This window comes from Numenius arquata, chromosome 9, assembly GCF_964106895.1.
Source record: "Numenius arquata chromosome 9, bNumArq3.hap1.1, whole genome shotgun sequence".
Lineage (NCBI taxonomy): Eukaryota > Metazoa > Chordata > Aves > Charadriiformes > Scolopacidae > Numenius > Numenius arquata.
In genome coordinates this window covers 17016039-17036240 of record NC_133584.1, presented here as the reverse complement: position 1 = coordinate 17036240, position 20202 = coordinate 17016039, and the positions used below count along the sequence as shown (strand labels likewise).

Here is a 20202-nt window from a genome sequence, read left to right as displayed (position 1 = left end):
GATAAGTTAGGTGTCCTTGTACTATCCCTAACTCATTGAGACAGCAGTGAACTCAACCAAAAAATCTCAGCTGCCAGGTGAGTTACTGGCCATTTTTTACATAATAGCCTAGGTGTTAAAGCACTGATCTGGGAAGTGAAAGATCAGGATTTTTGATTCCTCTTAGCCCAAGAGGGTTTGAATCAGCTGTTTCTATTTTGTAAAAGAATATCCTAGCAGGCAAGATAGAGACTGGCCTGTGCTGAGGCCATGCTTTCTCTTTTGAATCCTGTTACTGAGACTGCACCATTGTGTAAGTGAGAATGAAAGTGGGGGAAATGACAGTTGAAAATTACTATTATATTCAATATGTACTACATTTGCATGTAGTCCATATTGTTATAAAACATTTTGAAAAACATATATACATTATTATGTATATTATTATATATATTTACATATATATATTTATATATATATATTTTGTAAAATACGTAAATTTTTCGTGTTATTTTTATTCTTTCCTTATATTTAAGATTTAAAGTATTATTGAATTGAGTATCACAGATAATTAAACATAAAACTTGTATCTTTATATTTCTTCTTTAAATTTGTGTAGCAGCTTGTGGAACAATCAGATCCAGAGTTGCCTTATCTGCATTTTCATGGATCATTAACGAATAGCATTTTCTGCATAGCAAAAAGCATAATTCTTTAGTTTAGCTAGAAGGACCAAGCCCTGAAGACCAATCCCGTCTTCACTCACTCCAGTTCCCACTGATACTTGCCATGATACAAAGTATCAATAGGAGTTTAACTATGTCTTAGCAGACCGTATATATCAATTTTTTGCATCTGAGTTTTAATTAAATATGAATGAACCTGATATGCAGTCATTTGTGCAGCAAGTGTAATCATATTTTATGCATTTGAAACTTTTGGATGCCTGAAGTACATGAAAAGCACTTTATGGGTACTTGCACTATTGTGTATTTCATTATAATGTAATCCTATATTAGATACTCTATTTATGCAGAATCCAAAAATAGTTTGTGCTGTGTAGCAATGCAAATTTCAGTGAATAATCCACAAAGAATTTCAAAGCCTTAACCATTTGTGACATGCACTATTCTGTATCTTTAATGAGGACTCAACCTTTGAATAAATCATACTGGGCTTTTAATGAGTAAAACCCATTTCTGTGCTTTCCCATTAAAGAAGAGTCTATCACTTCTTATCTTAATCACATTGAAAATATTAGGGCTTATCATTACTGTTCAAAATTGCTTGAACTGGTTTTAGATTGGTCTGTCAACAGTTAAAGTGTAAATCAGGTTTCTGTACTCTAAGGCTGTGCTCCCTGCTTCCCGCCTGATGGCTTGTCACTGGAGAATGAGAAAGCACACACAGCTTCATGACCAAGGCTATGTAGGATAGCGCAATAGTTGAGGAAAAATCCACTTTCCCCCTTCTTTCTTCTTAAAGAATCCAACTTAAATCAATGTAGAATGGGGGGAATTTTTTTCCCGCTAGTTTGGGGAAAGAATGGATGTGAATAGGGATGCTTTGTTTTACCTGACGTAACTGAGACTCTTAAAACACTGAAGCTAAAGACATGTATAGTGAAAGTTGTATGTATTGATAGCTTCTCTTGTACTGGTGTACGCTAAGACTAATGGACTATGCTCAAGTTAATGATATTACACTGGTGTAACAATCACAGTTCAAATCATTCCTGAGTTTAGACCACAGGTTCTTAGCAGTCAACCAAACACGAAACGGGGAAGGAATCTCTTCTTGAACTCCTTACAGACATTGCAAAGCTGGGACTTCTCTTTTTCTATTCTTTAAAGCGAGCAGAAGTTTGGGTAATGATGAGAATATAATAAATAACAATTTACTGTTTAAAATTTCAAGATTGTGGTCAATGTCAGTGGGTTATTTTAAGAAATGTCGTATTTCAAAAAGTGTAGAGAAAGGCTTTATTTTTCAATTGGTTTTCCCTACTTCTACATCCAAAATTAAATATTTAAAGTACCATAATGTCGCAAAGAATCAGTTCAGAAAATCACCACGTTGATTTTTGCAGATTGAATAAAAAACCCCTATAAATTTCTAATGAACAGACAACAAAACTCTCCAAGTCCATCAGCACCAGCTAGGAACTTTGTAGAAATTGAGTGAGATTTTACTATTCATACCATAACTGCGTTTTCAGTACATAATTACACGGAAGACCAAAAAAAAAAAAAAATTCTGTAAAAGTTTTCTGCTAAATAATGCATCCTTTACAATAATTTTAAAATAAATATTGAACAGATTAAAACATTTTTTCATCGGGTAAATTAGCAGAAGTTAAAAAAAAACCAACAAACAAAATCCTCAGATTAAAATACTTATTCTATTCTTTCATGTAATTAGGTACACATTTCCTAACCTTCCATGACACTATTTCTTGCTTCTTGAAATAGCAGCTCCAGGACATAGAACCCACAAAATTTTAGTATTATTTTCATCGTCTGTTAGGGAAACTATATACATTTTGTCAAAGTCACTATATTACAATCTATCATTATTCCTCTCCCCCTGCACAGCTGTATGACCAATTGTGACCAAGCCACAAAGGAAGCATCTGAAAATGTTCTGTGCTCCCACCTATTCCTCTACTGCTCACTTTCAGGAATGCCTCCTTTTTCTAGTAGTAGAAATAACAAAGTTCATAAAATAATTGTGCTGTCCCTTTCTGTCACAGACCAAACCCTCTAAGTCATAACATCTTCCTCTACCCTCTTGTCACTAAGAATAGAGAATAAGAGGTTTTATCGTTATGAAGCTGGTAGAAGAGGAGTAGAACTGTTGCCGTGATTGGAAATGCAGCTCATTTTCTTTATCTGTACATCAAACTGGACTCTATTTATGACAACTAGATGCATACTGGTAAAGTTCTAAAAATACTGTCACCAAAATTTCTTCAGCTTCTGGGCCTGTAGGAGAAGATTATATAAATATGAATGCTGCATTTACTGTGAGTAACTTAGTAGATCATGATGTGCAAAGGAGGTCAGGATGGTAAGTTATGTCAAATACCTTCACTGAGAAGCCTACAAACATGTTCAGCTGGAAGGAATGGTGCTCGCTTTACAGAAAAAACCAAAATCTCTGCTAGGATGACTCGGATAACTGAATACAGAAATCAAGAGGTTCCTAAGCTCTAGGTCTATATTTATGAAAAATAAAAGGCCATAGCCTTGATTTTCTGAAGTACTCTGCTAATTGTTTAGGCGTGTAAATTAAGAGACTGTGTTCCTATGGGCGCTATATTCTGACTTCCGTTTTACTTGAAGCTTGTAGTATAGTTTAAGATGAAAGGCGGACTTTATCCTCCCCTGTTTGGGACTTTGGAACTATTGTTCTCTACCAATAGTTAAAGCAAACTCATAAGATGTGATGATCTGAACATTAGGAAAGAATTTTTCACAGAAAGAGTGGTCGGGCATTGGAATAGGCTGCCCAGGGAGGTGATTGAGTCACCATCCCTGGATGTGTTTAAGAGCCATTTAGATGTGGTGTTGGGGGATATGGTATAGGGGAGAACTTTGTAGAGTAGGGTAGATGGTTGGACTTGATGATCCCAAGGGTCTCTTCCAACCTAGACGATTCTATGATTCTATCTGCTGCAATACCTCGTGCAAACTTGCAGCAGTCGTCCCTAAATCAGTATTTTCGTGCTTCTGATTTATCCTCTCCACCTTCCGTTAGCATACCCTTGAGAAGAAGTGCTGAATTAAGAACTGGTACTCAGATTGGTTGATTCACAATATATTTGAATGCGTGATGATGCATGTGTTCTGGTGAATCAGGCACCTATTTCAATATCAGAAAATAGAAAATGGCTCTTGAGTTTCTCTGCTGCCAAGAATTGCAATATTTTGAATCACTGATTGCCAGTGCTCCTAAAATTAGAGACAAACAGGGTTTTTTTTTTCCTCACACATTTGCACGTTTGCCTCAGCCTTATTGGTGGTTCGGTGTTAGAGTGTGCTAAAGTAGTTTAACTCAACTCAAAACTATCACAGCCAAGACAAACTAAGGATACCAACAGTACTTTTTCCAGAGCAACCACCTAAAATGGGAAGAATGCCAATATACAGGTTAAGCTTCCAAATAAGACCTGTATTGAGGGACTCATCCATACCCACTAAAGGCACTGGAACATCTCAGTGACCTTAAGGGTTTTGCATCCAGATATTAGCTTTCCATAAGAATTCAATTTAAGAATACTTTCTAATGGAAAATCATTAACATGCCCTTTGGCATTCCTGGCAATAACCTTAATCATACTGAATTCCTTTAGTCTCACAGCTTTTACAGGAATACCACTGTAATTTAACATTAATAAAAGACCCTTACTAGGAAGTATTACGAATTTCTTGCTTAGGTGATGTTATAATTAGCAGTATCTTGCTGTGACAATTGCTGCTGGAAAAGAAGTGCCATTTATAGATGGTATTACATATGCAGCACGTTCTGCATGCAAGTCCAAGCATTCTGATATGTGCTAAGTGACTGGAAAGGCAACAGTGAAAGATATACATGCAGAAGAACATTTAAAAACACTTCAGATGTAATGCAAAGTAACTTTTTGCACATACAGGGCTGTAAATGAAATAATAAGAGACTTGAAGGAAGGTTTTAAGTTATGCTTGATTAAATCTGTGTTATAATCTTCTGGTACTCTTATATCCTACTTAGATCTCCTGGGTGCTGTTAAGTATTGTCAGCCAACAAACTATAATTTTATGCTTGAGTGGACTAATATAAGTCTAGGCTTCTGCTTTGTACATTCAGACTACAGTATGCTGTAATAATAAGGTGAGAAGGGAAGGAAAAAATAAAGCAAAATAAAAAATTGTCATATGGAATAATAATTTATACTTATCAGTAAAATCAGATACTAAGATGTCTTGGGCTATAATTTGTTGGGGTCAATAAACTGTGAGTCCATTTACTTCACTAGGCTTTAGATCAACTCCTTCAAGTTCTGTATTTTGATTTGACAGGTACTGTAACACACAGCTATACAGGCAGAAGCAAGCTGCAGAACTGGATGGTCTTTTTTTAAAAGTAGCAGTTTTTCTAGCTGAGTCTTTTGTTCATACCGGAACATCTGGCTCTTGGTCAATAGCTATTAATATAGCACCTCAGTATAAAGTGTGCCTATAAGAGGAATCTTCTGTACTTAGTTCTGTCTTGGTAGCATGTGTGCAGAATTTATCTTACGCTAAAGTTTGAATCTTGACGCTGTCTAGTCTTAACATGCTACAGCTGTATATGGTGCCTTCACACAGCTGAAAATAACATTAAGAGAAAAAATGAAAACAGTTCTGTAAACTGGATTGCGTGACTGAGGCCTTGGTTGTATGAAGTGCTACATTCTCTTGGTGGACTTGTGAGCACTGGTCTGGTAAATAGCTTCAGAAATGGCCCTTGGTAAATCTAGGAGGAATGGCTTCGATATACCAGCTCTTGGGTGTAGTGCAAAGGTTCCTCAGGCCAGGGGGACTGACCACTCACCCACAGGCAGGGATGAAGCACGTAGTGGTGCTTTGCTGAGAAAAGGGGCCTCTTTAATGCCAGCCACTGAAACATACTGACAGAAATTAGTCATACTGAATCAAATTTTTTCAGGTGTGTTACCTCTGTGTCTAACGTGTTTTCTGAAATAAAAAAAAGTCACTTTCAGCAGTGTTGTAGGCAGAACCTTTACCTCTTTCCTGCCCCCTTCACTTTATTCTCCCTGCTCTGGCACATTAAAAGTCTCTGCTGAGAGCCCTGCAAAAGCCGGATTTCTTAGGGCTCCAGAGGCTCCAGTTCCACTTCTCCACCTTTTTTCAATTTTCTGACCAACTTGGTGGGCTGCCAGACTCCTATGCAGTTCGTGAGCCTCGGAAACATTTCAGAAATACTTAAAAAACAAAAACAAAACCAAAAAAAAGTAGTTTTTACCTTTAAAATGAACTTTGGAGTTGTTTTGTACTGGAAAGATTAAAATGTTATATTTTTTCTGCGAAAAACTTTGTTTTCAAATTTTAGAACTCCTTGTGGGGTAAGGATCGTAGTTTCTATAGTTCCTATGTATTGTAGATTTTAATGCATTTTAATATATTTTTACATGAAAGAAAGTGACATAGTTGCATAAACCCCCATGCATTTATATTGGGGCCACTGAGGTCTGTGCAACACTTTTTATATTCAGTTGTGGTCCTTGTTATCAGAAATTGACAGAACCCCTTGAATAGCACATACAAAAGGTATACTATGTCAAATGAGGTAGGATGTTAAAGAGAGATGCTCGTGATTATACACCGAGTTGTCTAGAATAAGCTGTAGATGAGGTTCTGCCTTAGATACCATGCAAAACTCTTACAAAAATCAATGACCATTTGACGCAAACAACAGAAAATAGATCCTGGCCCAGCATGTCTCCGATGGATGACAACAAGGATTCGATAACAGCTTACAAAATGGGGTGGTTTTTTTGACTTTAATGTGAATCTCTTTTCACATTAAAGCACTGCCCCTTTTCTTAGATTGCAATAATAATGACATGCTCTCCTTCTCCACTTGTCCCATGCCTGCACTGTTTAACCATTGTTTTGAACATTGATTTTTTTGAAATCCCACAGTTCCCCCAACGTGCCTCTTTATTTCTTCCCTTAAAGGCATAGCACTACTATGAAGGCTTTAAAGAAATCAAGACATTTGATATAATGGCTTTGCTACCAGAGAAGTAAAAGCCTTTGGGAAAAAAAAAAAAAAAAAAAAGTCCTCTTGCCAAATGACTTAGTTTTTATATTATTTTATATAAGAGATAAAATTAAACTATGAAAAATAATCTCATCCTTTCTTTTGTCTTCCCTTGTCAGCTCCTTTTCTCCCTAACTATATTTTTTTTGCCTTTTTTTTTTTTTTTTTCAGTTTTAAACATGTAAATAGACCTTTCTGCAATGTATTGAATCTTAGTGTCAGGATGAGAAATCAAAACAGTAAAAATTTCAAACTTTATCTCCTTCTGATTGTATTTTGCGGAACCAAAATTCCTGCAGCTCCCTTTTTCCTTCAGGATCATGGTGGGGAAAGGGTGGGTTCGAAGATTTATATTTTGCAATAAAAATTACAACAAATGAGCACAAATAATCATAGAATGGTTTAGGTACATATGTCTCTATGCAATGGAAGGGTAAAAAGGAGCATATGTCAAATACTGTAGAAGAACTAGACATTTTTCGTTTAACACTTTGTATGTAACTTTGCATTCATACTTAGTATTCAACTCCTGTTTAGTAATGTTTTCTTGTAAAAATAACTGGACATGAAAGAGATTTTCAAAGAATTGACGTAAGAGAAACTTTACAAATGAGAAGGATTTTACTTGCATATTCAGCGTGGAATTGTTTTAGAATTATTTATCTAGGTTTCTTTCTGTGAATGGAGGACAAACTGAGGTCACTTATTATTCTGGTTAATCATTAGCCATGTTTATTTATTAGGTTAATTTCCAGAGTTTCAACAATCTTGTGTCCTTGGAAAGGGTCAGGAAACAGCACCAAATCAGCTATACTGATTATCTGTGCTGTAGAAACAACAATGAGTTTTTCTAGATCACGTGCTTGAAAATGTATATTTGGAATGAGTTTTGAACCAGGTTCAAGCACTTGTTGCTAATGATAAAATACCTTCTGGGAACCCTGTCCTGCTAAAGTTTGCAGAGCCTGAGAAAGCCTTATGATACGGCCGCCCACTCGCTCTTGTGTCATGTTCATGTTATGATACCCACTATAATCCATTTACTAGGGTTTGTGCTTCCCCTCAGCTTTTACTATGATCTGCTTGTAACACCTGCAACACCGATTCCTGTGCTCTATTGGCACATCTATGCTATGAGGTCTATGCTTCCTGCTGGCCGATTCCATGTTACTGTTTCTGTGCGCTACCTGAATTTGCTTACATTGAATTATCTGGTGCTTCTTTGATTCGTAATTAGACTGAAGAGATAAGATTTTCTTTTCTCTTTTTGAAAACTGTCTAGCAAAATGAGGTTCTGGTCCAAAACTAGGACACCATGTGCTATTTTGCAGTTGTCACTGAAGTGATAAAGAATATAAAATCAGAATATTAGTAATTAAGAAACCTGTCGTTCTCCAGGTATGAGAAGACATAAAGGTAAAAGGTAAAAGAAAATGGTGTGCACATGCGTGCTCACAGCCTCTTCTCTTTTCCTTCCGAAGATGTCTGTCTCTGATATGAGAGTGGCAAGTCAGCCCATAAGGAAAATTCAGCTGAAGATCACAAAATGCTGAATTTTTCTTTGATTGTCAGTTCACCCTGGAATGCACTTTTGCTTTTAGTAGCATTTCCATTTTCTCCATTTTCTCACAGGCACAGAATAGTACTTATCTTACTTCATAGGCAGCCATTATGTCTGTTTTATCCATGTACAAAGGATAGGAAAATAAAATGATAGGTGCCCTGATAAGTTAAGGAGGATAAACTCTTGAAGTCTACAAATAATGCAATTCCTTTTGGCTGATTGATTTCAGGTGAGTGCAAAGGACAAAAACAACTTTTTTTTTTTTTAAACTGAAAGGAATGCATCAGAATGGTGGATAACTGCAGCTTAAGTAGAAACACTTTTAGAAGCTGCTTTATGGAGAATTGGCTCACTCTGTCCCAGACTTCTGCTTCTATTCAGTGTAACTGAATGTTAGTGCCTCAGATTGAAAAGAAATCTGTAAAGAAGGAGAAAGCTCTCCTCCTACTACTCTATTTGTTGCAGTGTGCACGTGAGCTGCTCAAAAAGTAAAGCTCTGTGCAAGTTAGCTATATTGCTATCTTGGAGCAATATCAAGGATGCCCTAGGCCTGTCATTGCACTAGTTACAATACGCATACTGGCCAGCTAACAACAGTTACCGTCTCTCTCACTCCCTCTCACCCTTCACGGGCCAGAGACAGGCAGCATTAGTGCTCCGGTTGTTGTTTAGTCTTGGAGGATCACATCACACACAATCTCATCCTCACCCCATTGTCAGAAAAAAAAAATAATTAGACTTGGCTGCAGGTGGGCCCAAGGCCTGTGTCTTGCAACTTAACGCATAAGTATTCAAAGAAACTTACCGTGCACTTGAAGTCTTTGTCCCTCTTCCTTCCCTTCTTGCTTTCTTCTATTGTAATCTTGCATACATTTTCCTGTTACGCAGTAACTACTTTTTTCTCAGTGCAAGTTGCAGTGTGTACTATTAAAGTACATATCCTGAGACATAATGTAGGCTTCTCCTTATGAAGTCGGTGAGCATTTACGGATGGAAACAGCACATACATTATGCTCTCGTTTTTCATCTTCAGTTTCAGTTATTTTTGCACTTTTGTGTTTTAGTGCAGAAATCCCAAATCCTTCCTACTCCTCTCAATATAGAGCATGAGAAGCCAGGGAACGGTGTAGTCATCTTCCTGACTGATGCTAAAAACACCCAGTGAGAGCAAAAATGCCCCCACATGAGGAAGCGAGAATTATATGAACACAGAGAAAGAAGCCTTAGTGGACAAAAAGCTTTGTATAAGATCATGTTAAATGAGAAATGATTGCAGGAGTTTAGTCTAAAGTAGCTGCAAAAAGAGGTGAAGATTTTTTGCAAGAAACTTTTATTATAGTAATTTTACCTTCCTTTTTAGCAGTAGATTGTAACTGGGAATACAGGCCTCTGTAGAGAAGGAATTCTGTCTCTAGTCTGGTACACAATGTCTTGGGACCAAGCAGGCAAAAGCCAGTGATATTTGTTGGAGCAAACAAGTAAAGAGGTTTGTGACTGAGAAGAGTTAAAAGCAAATTGCTGCTAGCTGGGAGCAAAGCTATCATTTTGTTGTGGGATGCTCTGGAATGGGGTGACTTTGCTCAGCATTTTTTTGAGCGCTGCCTTTACATACACAGGTTGTTGCCCGTGCAGGATGACATTTTCACCTACTTACTCATTTGTTAGCTAAACTTGGCTACAGCTGCCTTGAAAAAAAGACAAACAACAAAATAAAGCCATATATATAGTACTGGATTATAGATCTTGTTTTTTTTTCCCCTGATAAATTCTTGAAATATCTTTTGTTTATTCCCGCACTTTTCTACTAGCCTTAAGTTGGTTATTACAGCTTCAAATGGTAATGCATTGTAAGATGTAAAAACAAAGAAGTTGAAATAAATTCACTGGAATTTATCCACTTTCAGATACCAAGTATTTTATTTTGCATTTTCCTTGTTTAAATTACTGAGATAAAAATCCAAGTACCTCTAAGTACTTAAATGATCTGTTCTTTATTTTTATTATTCCAACATTAATATTTTTTAGCCTAGATTTTAGAGAACATTATGTTTTTCTTAGGTGTCAATGCCTGATTCAAAGATACTTGCGTAAAGAAAACAATCCTTATTGAACCCAGCTGGCTCTGGATCAGGCTCCTATTATTTCTTTTGGAATAATAATGAAATTGAATTCAAAAACAGAATTTTAGGGTTTTTTTTGGTGTAGTTCTACTTTAGTGTGGCATGTTACCGTTGACTTAGACCACTGAACTAAGTGGAAATCATTCATAAGGACAGCAAGGAATGACACAACTTTTTGATTTCCTCAGTGATATTTCCTCCCTCTTGCTTTTCCCTTGTGAAATAAATAGGCATAAGAGATGTTATTTCCAGAAGAGTGGGTAGATTTGTGTTAATGCCTAAGAGAAAATGTCAAACTATAGAAATGTCACAGTCTTTTATGCTTTTGAAGTATATAACCAGATAGATTATTATTTTGCTGTATCTTTCCTTCAAAAACTTTATCATAATCCTCTATGCAGTCTTGTTTTGGGCACATACACTGTGCTGCACGACAATTTCTTCTTCTAAATTTAGCAGCACAGCTCTGTAACATTAGGCAGGGAAAGGCAAAAGAAAGTTTGGGTGGATAATTTCTCTCTGCCTGAAAAGAATGTCTTTCAGAAGTAATCATACCAAAGAAATGCTCAGAGCTGTGAGTCACAGCGTTAGTGCATTGAACCATTATTCTGTGCAGGTATATGGGCATATGTTTTCAGGATTAGTGAAATGTTAGAAGTATTATTTGTAAAAAAAATATATTTTAAGATAATGGCAGTGCTCTAATCTCTGAAAATCTGAATTCTAAAGACAGATTATGATGACTTGAAGTGAGTGACACTTATAATAAATTTGTTCAATAATATTTTTTTAAAATAACTTAAAATATTTTCTTGAAATCCAAAAGACATGGAAACCAGATTTTCTAGGATAAAGTATCAGACACCCATATTCCAGATCTCTAGAGATCTTGATAGAGATAATCTCTGAGAAGTGGAGCTTCTGGTGCCTTCTGAAGGGCTTTCATTTTGCATGTACTTTTGTCAAACTTTTTGGTATTGATTTCTCTTTCCCTTCTGTCTCTGTCCCTTGTTTTTAGCTCTACCCTTGTTGTCTCTTTCATGTCTTTTTTTAACTCATGCCTATGTCCTATTCTTGCCCTCCACGTTTTCTTGCTTTCTTTTTTCTTTTTTTTCCTCCTTCAGAGCAATTTTTTTCCCTGGTTTATCTGTTCCTTCTGACTTACAGTTTCCAAGATATACCACAACTGCAGGCTATTCCTTCTGGAAAAGAAGTGGGACTTGGGTGGTAGTTAAAGCCAGTTATGCTGGTGCTCAGCATTAACATTTACACATATTTTCCCACTCTATACAGCATTCACCTAGCACTTCTAAGTATTCTTGAAGAATTATCCTAGGGAAACATTTTAATGCTAAGTGCTTTTTGGCCCTTAAAACTGCTCTAGTAGATGAAATAGGGCAATACATTCATTTTTAACCAAAAAGATTTTTTTCCATCAAAAGTCTCTTTGAAGGATAACTTCACTTGAATTCTCTAAGGAGGCTGTATTCCCAAAGAGTTACATTTTATCAGCTGAAATATTTCATCCTAGTTCGCTGCAGCTGGTATCAGAAAAACATACATGTGGCCTGAACGTTAATCAGGGTAATGAACCACTAGATTTCCTATTGGATTGGATACCTACTGGTAGAGCTTTGCCTGTTTAGCTCCTGAGCCAGTATGCACAGAAATTAGCAGATGGGCTTCTCTTATATTCATTTTATATCTCTGTTAAAAGCTTAAACCATGATTGTTACTGTGATGTCTCACTGATAGCTATGCAAAGCCTTTGCAGAGTCAGCTTAAAATGACAATAAATTAGAATGGTGGCTTTCACCATCTTTGCAGAGGCATTAGTGGCAGTATTGGGTGTCAAAGACTGTGTGCTTTACCTTGGCTTTGGGAGGATGTAGATGTGAGAGGGCGTTGTTGCCTCAGTAGGAATGTGAACAGAAGCACAAACGTTTGGGAATCAGGGAACAGGAAGTATGAGCTCTGGGAAAGTCTTGGGAGCTACATTTTCATAATAGGTGCATCTTTCTGTGTTTGTAAGAGGTGTGGGTAAATCAGTGCTGTCTTATTTTCACTTTCTCTTGGGTAACTACTGCTTTGTGAATATGTGGGCAGGCAGTAGCCATTGGGCTGCTTCAATCTCCAACCTTCTGGTTTCCCAGACGCAGCATTTATACCATATCTGATTAGTAATTGGATTAGTTTTATCCTGGAATTTTAAACGGTTAATTTATTTAAACCTATTGACAATGTATTACTGTAGGGCAGAGCTGCTTAATTTGTTCTCACTCCTCATAGCCTCAGTCAAGAATGTACTACAACTGCATTGTCCTGCTTCTCTAGACCTTCTGTTTCTTTGAACTTTTAAGATTTCTTCCACTTACAAAAACATAACTTATTTTAATGTCCTTAGGTTTTGTTTTTAGAAGTATAACAATTTTTGGCTTTGTAAATATTTTGAAGGTGCCAGTTGTATTGCAACAATCATCTATGGGTTATAACAGAGAAAGGATACTTGTGGTCAAAGCCATACCATATTCTGAATAGCCATGCACTCTCAGCTTTGGTTGTATTTTTATCCAGGTTAGATGCACTCTGCAAAATAAACAAGTGAATGAAGTGAAAAGCATTTTATAACATAAATAAATAATGAAGTTCCAATATTAAAAATACATGTCAAACCAAATTACAATTTAACTGCCTTTTTTTTTTTTTTTTTTTAAATTTAAAAAGCCTCTTTGCAGAAATGTCATCTCTGTGAATAAGCTCAGGAGCAAATTGGCTCATATAGCACATTTCTCATTGCTATATACTCATTGGAAGAGTGCAGCATTTACTTATTATTAATGATTCCAATTTTATTAAGCAGCTGAGAAGCACTATATTCTGAGATCAATAAAATGATATTTCGATTTAATTGCCATTGTGGGACTACTTCAGTTTACTCCTACAGGATCAGATGCTATTTGTGTATGGCTAACAAAATGTCATTCCCAAAGGGATCATGACATTCTAATAATTATGGCACTACTTTTCTTTCTGTGCTTCTTTTTGAGGGGAGAGGAACACAGCAATATTGGAGAAGTTACGGGTATTTATAAGCATCAACAAGACTCAACCACTGCTTTCCATTCTGTAAGCTAATTGTGGGGTGCACTGCACAGGTAGATGGACTGTCCTTTCACTCAGGGTCATAATTTAGAATAATACAATAGACAGTCTTCTGTACAAAGACGGTTAGTTTGGTTGTACTCTGGGCATCACATCAGTACTGGTGGAAGAATTAGTGGCAGGATGGATTTCAGTTCAGTTTTGGGCCCCTCACTACAGGAAAGACATTGAAGTGCTGGAGCGTGTCCAGAGGAGAGCCACCAAGCTGGTGAGGGGTCTGGAGAACAAGTCCTATGAGGAGAGGCTGAGGGAACTGGGCATGTTTAGTTTGGAGAAGAGGAGGCTGAGGGGAGACCTCATTGCCCTCTACAACTACCTGAAAGGAAACTGTAGAGAGGCGGGGGTTGGCCTCTTCTCCCAAGGGAATAACGACAGGACCAGAGGAAATGGTATGAAGCTGCGGCAAGGGAGGTTTAGATTAGATATTAGGAAGAATTACTTTACTGAAAGAGTGGTCAAGCACTGGAACAGCCTGCCCAGGGAGGTGGTGGAGTCACCATCCCTGGAGGTATTTAAGAAACGTGTAGACGTGGCTCTTCAGGGCATGCTCTAGTGCCTGGGATTGTTGGTTTGTGGTGGGGTGTTGTGTGTGAGGTCATGGGTGTGGGGTTTAGTTGGTGGGTGGGTTTTTTTTTTGGGGGGGGGGGGGGGGGGTTGTTGTTTGTTTGGTTTTGTGTGTTGTGTGTGTCTGTTTGTTTGTGTGGTTTTTTGTTTTTTTTTTTATGTGGTTGGACTCGATGATCTCAAAGGTCCCTTCCAACCACTAAGATTCTGTGATTCTGTGATTCTGTGATTTAGGAATGGGATTGCCAGTTCTCAAAGGATACTTCATTATTATCTTGTTTCTGTTTTACTGCAGGTTAGATTATTTTTTAATGGAAGTGTTTTTCTTAGCAATTTTAAACTGATTTATCTAGTAATTTTTATGTTTTAATCTACTAACACAGCAAAAATTTAACTTCTTATGATACATTAACACTCATGTAATTGGCTGATGATAATAATGTCAACGGTCTGATCCTTGAAACTCTAGGGTCTAGGTCCAAGCCAACCTGTATATGGGAACTTCTATATTTATTTCACTGAGTTTTGTATATAGGAACCTTTTACATTTATTTCACTGAGTTTTGAATAAGGTTATATGGAGACAGAAATCATGTTGTAGCTGTTGATGGTTTAGCTAATGCCAAACGTGGTGACAGTGAACTTTCAAATACACCAAATAGACCAAATATTATTTTTGGGATCTGATTCCTTGTTACTGAATTGAGTATTTTACAACTCCCTCTAGAAACTGGGGAAGCTGAAGCAGAGAAGAAGATGGCGCTAATCCCTAACCAAGCAGCAGAACACTCTTCTAAGCCCTTAATATCTAATAATGCATTTTGGCAAGATAGATACAGGTTGGGAAAAGTGCTGAAACATTTAAGAAAGAGTGATGGTAGGTAAGGTCTATGATAGGTCAGTATTTGGGTGAGCTTATTTAAGAAGGGAATAAACCAAATGGAAAACAAAAAGAAACACTGAAAGAAAGAGGAGAGTGATGGACTAAGGCGGACAGGGACAGAGATGAGAAAGAGGACAGGCATGGAAATAGACATCATCATGGAGTGGACTGCAGAGAGCAGCCAACAAGAGCAATGCAGAGGAAAGAGTCTACACCAGAGTATAATTCTCCCAGAATTTGCTGGTCCTGACTTGGACCTGCTTTTATTTCTTGTATTAATTGCTGTTTTGCTCTACACCTGCTCTGCTGGGCTGAAACCTCTGGCTGGTTTGAGCTCTGTGTGACCAGTGTTGCACCTTCTTACTCTTGCATGTAAAATCTGTGTTGACTGGTCAGCTTTTGCATTAGTGGGAATCTGAGTAGTTCTCTGTAGTGCAGCTCCTCCAAAAGCACTGCAGGTAAGGGGTGGTTGGAGATGTCAGGGTGAACGTTTTTGGGCTATTGCAGGATCCTTGTGTCCTATGATCCTAAAACTTTTCACTTTCCCTACAGTTCAGAGAGGTAAAAGCATGGGAGACAATCCATCACCTCCTATGGACAACAAATTGCTCTCTAGGAAGGGAGAATGCCAGTGTTTCTCATCCCTTGGGATTACCCATATGGGGATTGTTCTCACTAGTCGCTTGCGATAAATTCACCAGCTGGCTGGCAGATGAAACTAATGGAGAAAGGATAAATAATTTCCTTATTATACTAATAAAGATATAGGGGTGGTTAAATAAACTGTGAACATTAGTTTGACAGAGACAATATTGGTAGGTGTTTTGCAGCCTATTTAGTTTTCTCCTGAAATCAATACTATATCTACAACATTTTTCCAAAATGCTTGTAGAAAATATATTCTTACACTGTCTTGATAAAGATTTAACATAGCAGAATTTCTGAGATACATAAAACATCTGAATAGAATGTGCTATTGACTAACTTACTTTATGGGAAATTAGTTAAAAAGCCCACTTCCAAAAAAGCTTTTGATTTTCTAATAGATCAACTTTGTAACTCTGTGTAGAGCTTATGTATCCTGCATTCTGCTTATCAGAGTTAGCTTGTGGTGTTTATACTCTAAATGTATGTGATATGCACCAAAATGACTGCTTTTCTTTATTTTTATATGTAATTTTCTATACAATAATATATACTATTATCTGTAGTATATATACTACGTAATTCAGTTCTTTCAGAACTGAGTTATGACAGTCCATCAATTAATACATAAATATTAATATTAGGCTATTATTTCTTCTGTTTATGCTTATGATAATGATTTGATGATAAACACATTTAAGTAAAGGCAAGGCAGAACCGATACAAAGAAACTGAGACACGCTTTTGATGACTGAGATCACAGCACGGTGAAGTCCAGATGGTAATTATACATTAAAAGACTCTACACCTTTGCTAGGGAAGGAGCCCTGGGTTCCCAGTCTTATAACTCAAACTGGAATTTGCTACTAGCCGACTGCCAAAATTATTGGTTGAGCCAACCCAGAATAGAGTGATAAGCATAATCAGAAGTCCAGAAACAACTGTGTACGTGGAATTTTTGACTAAATAAATCCAATTCCTTCAGAGAAGAGAAAATGAAGCTTATGGAAGGGGAAAGAAGGGAGATCAAGATGAAGTGGTAGGAAAGGAAAAGTGTTATGCAGCTATACAGCTGCTCTTGCCTCTGACATAGTACTTATTAAGTGGAAGGCATTTAAGGCTTTTTCTGCCCCTAAAATCCAGGTGGATTTTAGGCAGTGAGAAATACTGGCACTTGATATGTTATTTGTCCAGGTTCTTTGTGATGTTTAAGAATATGTACTGTACAGGATTCAAAACAAGCTATGAGTTGGTTATAGCTATGAAAAGCAGATAAGTATTGTAGAGTTCAAACCACTGCATTTGTTAATTCCCCTATTGTTGGTCCTGTCCCGCCCTCTCCCCCTTCCTTCCCCTGCCATGTTTTGTCAGGGGAAGGAGGCAGAATTTTAAGTAGTTTGATGGCCTAAGTTGTGTGCCTTGCAAAGCTTCAAGATTCAGGTATGCTTAACCTCTGATGGTGAATATATGGCCCTTAAAATTAAATTCTAAGGTGCAGCAGTATTGCCTGTGTATCAGTACATCTATAGCTATCGCAAGCTTTAGTTCAAAGCCTGCTCTTTCAGTCTTGCAAGGCCCCTGTTTCTGCCAAGTGCTGTGCCATTTTGCTAAGAACTTAAAATATAATCGATAACTGTCTTGCTTGGACATTAATGAGTTGCTTTTTTTCATGTGTAAGGTTTGTTTGTGCCAGGTGCTTTGTCCCGTGTATGGCTGTTGCTTTTCATTCCCTGTGAATCTGGAAAGGCCAACAACATTCCCTTAGATGGATGGCACTTGTTAATATGGGATATATGCAAGAAAACCAACTTTTCACTGTGAAGACACACTAACATAGGGAGAAAATGAAAAATAGGTAAATCAAATAAAAACTTCGTATTTGAAATAAAGGGAAGGAAAAAAAAATAACAAAGGGGAAGAGGAGGAATGAGAGATGAGATGAAAGAGAAAATTAAGAGAAATAGCCTGACATAAATTGAATAACTGTGATAGGTACTAAGTTAAAATAAAGAGGGCTACAGAGAATGCAGCAGAGGTCTGAATTAGTAAAAGACTGAGACGTCAAATACAAAAAAATCAGACAAATGAAAATAGAATACCACAGGGGGGAAAAAGAATAATGAGTGCAGCAAAACTATCTTCCAAGGTAAAACTTACTACTATAAGGAATGCTGACTTGGACATGATAGAGCATGAAAGGTGTTATATTTATTTACAACTTCTGTGTTATATTGCTGAGTTTTTGTCAACATAGATAGGTGTTAATTCACAGGGCACAGTTGGGACACTGGGTGTGTTATTGTTATTCATAAATGTGATTATTTTCATTTTTAATAAAAGAAGGAGAAAATTAGATGCCTAGTGACTTCTGAAGAAATCAAGTTTTCACAAAACATGCATTCAGTCAATTTTATACTGGATTCAGCATTCTCTGATCTTTGATAATTCATGAGTGCTGTAAAGTAGAAAATTCCTGAAATTATATAGCTTTAAAATCCAGTGAAGAATAGATTAAGTTTCTGTGTCCTGGCCTCAGTCAGAATTTGGGCTGAGACATTGCAGGAATTCCTACCAAGATGCTTAGGAGAGTGATATTAGTGGTTAGTCCACTCAGATTCAGAATAAATTAGTGTCTTGGCACGGTCCAATGGAGTGTTATGCTAACCCTTTTAATAGTGTCTGAGTTCTAAAACTAAGGATATGGTCAGATATGAATAATACTATTTTTCCTTTTTTTAAAAAGAAACATTAGGACAGTTAGGCACCTGAATTCCATTCAGTTTCAATGAAATTTGAAACCCTAAATGCCTTCAGATATGTGTAAATGTTAAGAATACTCAGTATATAAGATACATTAAAATTCTGCCTAATGAAATCTTTAATGTATTTTCAAGTTAATTGAGTGTCTTATTCATGTCTTGCCCCAACAAGTTTTCTACACACTGTTGGGTGATTTCAATTTAAGTTGCAGTTGTGCAGTCTAAAAGAGTGCAGGGGATGGCATTTCCTAGAAACAGGAACACAGTTATTATTGGACACTCTTTTGCTTTTTGCTTTAGCAACTTGTCAACTGCAGGATTGCTTCTCCCCAGTCCTACTGCTGCTCCCCTTCCCACGCTGAAGCATGTGTCATGTCTCTGTGTATTGACTCTATAGATTTCTACTGCTGTTACAGGCAGTGCTGCATTTGAAACAATGCCATACAGGCATGACAGAAAAGGGAGGGTGACGGGTGAACAGCTGTAGCTTGTTAAATAGTCTCCTTTAAAGTTTTCAAGTTCACAATGCACTTCGGTTTCCTTGTGGAAAATAACTGAAAAATATTTTCAGAAACCTGACCTACTAGAATGGAACAATACACATTTTCCTTTTTTATTCCAGGGAATTAAACATTACTCTGAGATGTCTCATGTCATTAAATTCAGCATTTGGAAGGTGATAAGTATTTAGATTTATCAAGGCAATACTTCTATTATTTTGTTTATTAGATCTTTCAGGATATCCACGTTTATTTATAATTTTCTTCAAAACTCTATACAATTTTTAGTTATAAAATTTTTGAGTGCATGCACATTGAAAAGTATATGTATCTCCTCTCTTTGTACCTTGTATAATAGATACTTTGCAGCTCCTTTTTATTTTCAACCTGCCTGCTCTAAATATTTTCAGCTATAACACTACTTTTGACAAACATGATCTGCCAACAACTGAACAGTTTTTAATTCAGCATGTATGTCTAAAATCTCAACGTACCTGGCTTGCAGCTTCTGCTTTCAGATCTTCATCTGGATCTACGCCAACTCTGTTAAAAAAAAAAAGCAAACAAAATCAAAGACATGGTAAGGGTCTGATCTATATTAGAGAGCTTTGAGGGTAGAAATGTTTCTCTTGTGCCACTCGTTTTTTACTATGTGAGAAACACAGAGAAGAGATGGAAAAACATTAAGATCACTTTTTTTAATCAAGGAAGTTCTTAAAAAGTTTTTAGGAAACTTGAGATTCTTTTTAACTGCCATTTGGCTGATACTCAGAACTGAGGAGAAATGCCACTGAGAAATGTTACGAGTTGAATGACAGAGGCCTGTGCTGATGTTCACACCAAGAAAAGAAAGAGAACAGGGAGGGATGATGAATAATGAACCTTCTTACCACTGGAATCAGAAGCCCACAGCTACAGAGTGACCAACAGCACCCGAATGCCTCACAAACTCCCACATAGTACCAGGTCTACCAGGCTAATACAGAGTTTACTGATGCAAATAAACATGCTCTTTCACTAGATTTTCACTTAAGGCCACTTTATTGTTTTTCTGACATTATTCCTTCTTGAGTATATTTTTTCTTTTGGTAATAACACATCAAAATGAATTTTAAAATAATATTTAATATTAAAAATATGAAAAATTGCATACCTCAACATTCTTTCCTGTAAATATTATGCACACAAACGTATTCAGTCAGAGACAATGACAGGAGCT

At 36.9% G+C, this 20202-nt stretch overlaps 1 protein-coding gene across 1 annotated transcript in view; it reads right to left on the bottom strand.

Annotated features, from left to right (window-relative positions):
- The window catches only part of SLC9A9 (solute carrier family 9 member A9), a 212752-nt gene that overhangs the window by 43740 nt on the left and 148810 nt on the right, over window positions 1–20202 (bottom strand). The window contains exons 13-14 of the mRNA XM_074153102.1: window positions 19478–19526; window positions 12977–13056 (exon numbers count right to left, since the gene is read on the bottom strand). Coding sequence (XP_074009203.1) covers window positions 12977–13056; window positions 19478–19526 — 129 coding nt within the window. The remainder of the gene's footprint in view (window positions 1–12976; window positions 13057–19477; window positions 19527–20202) is intronic.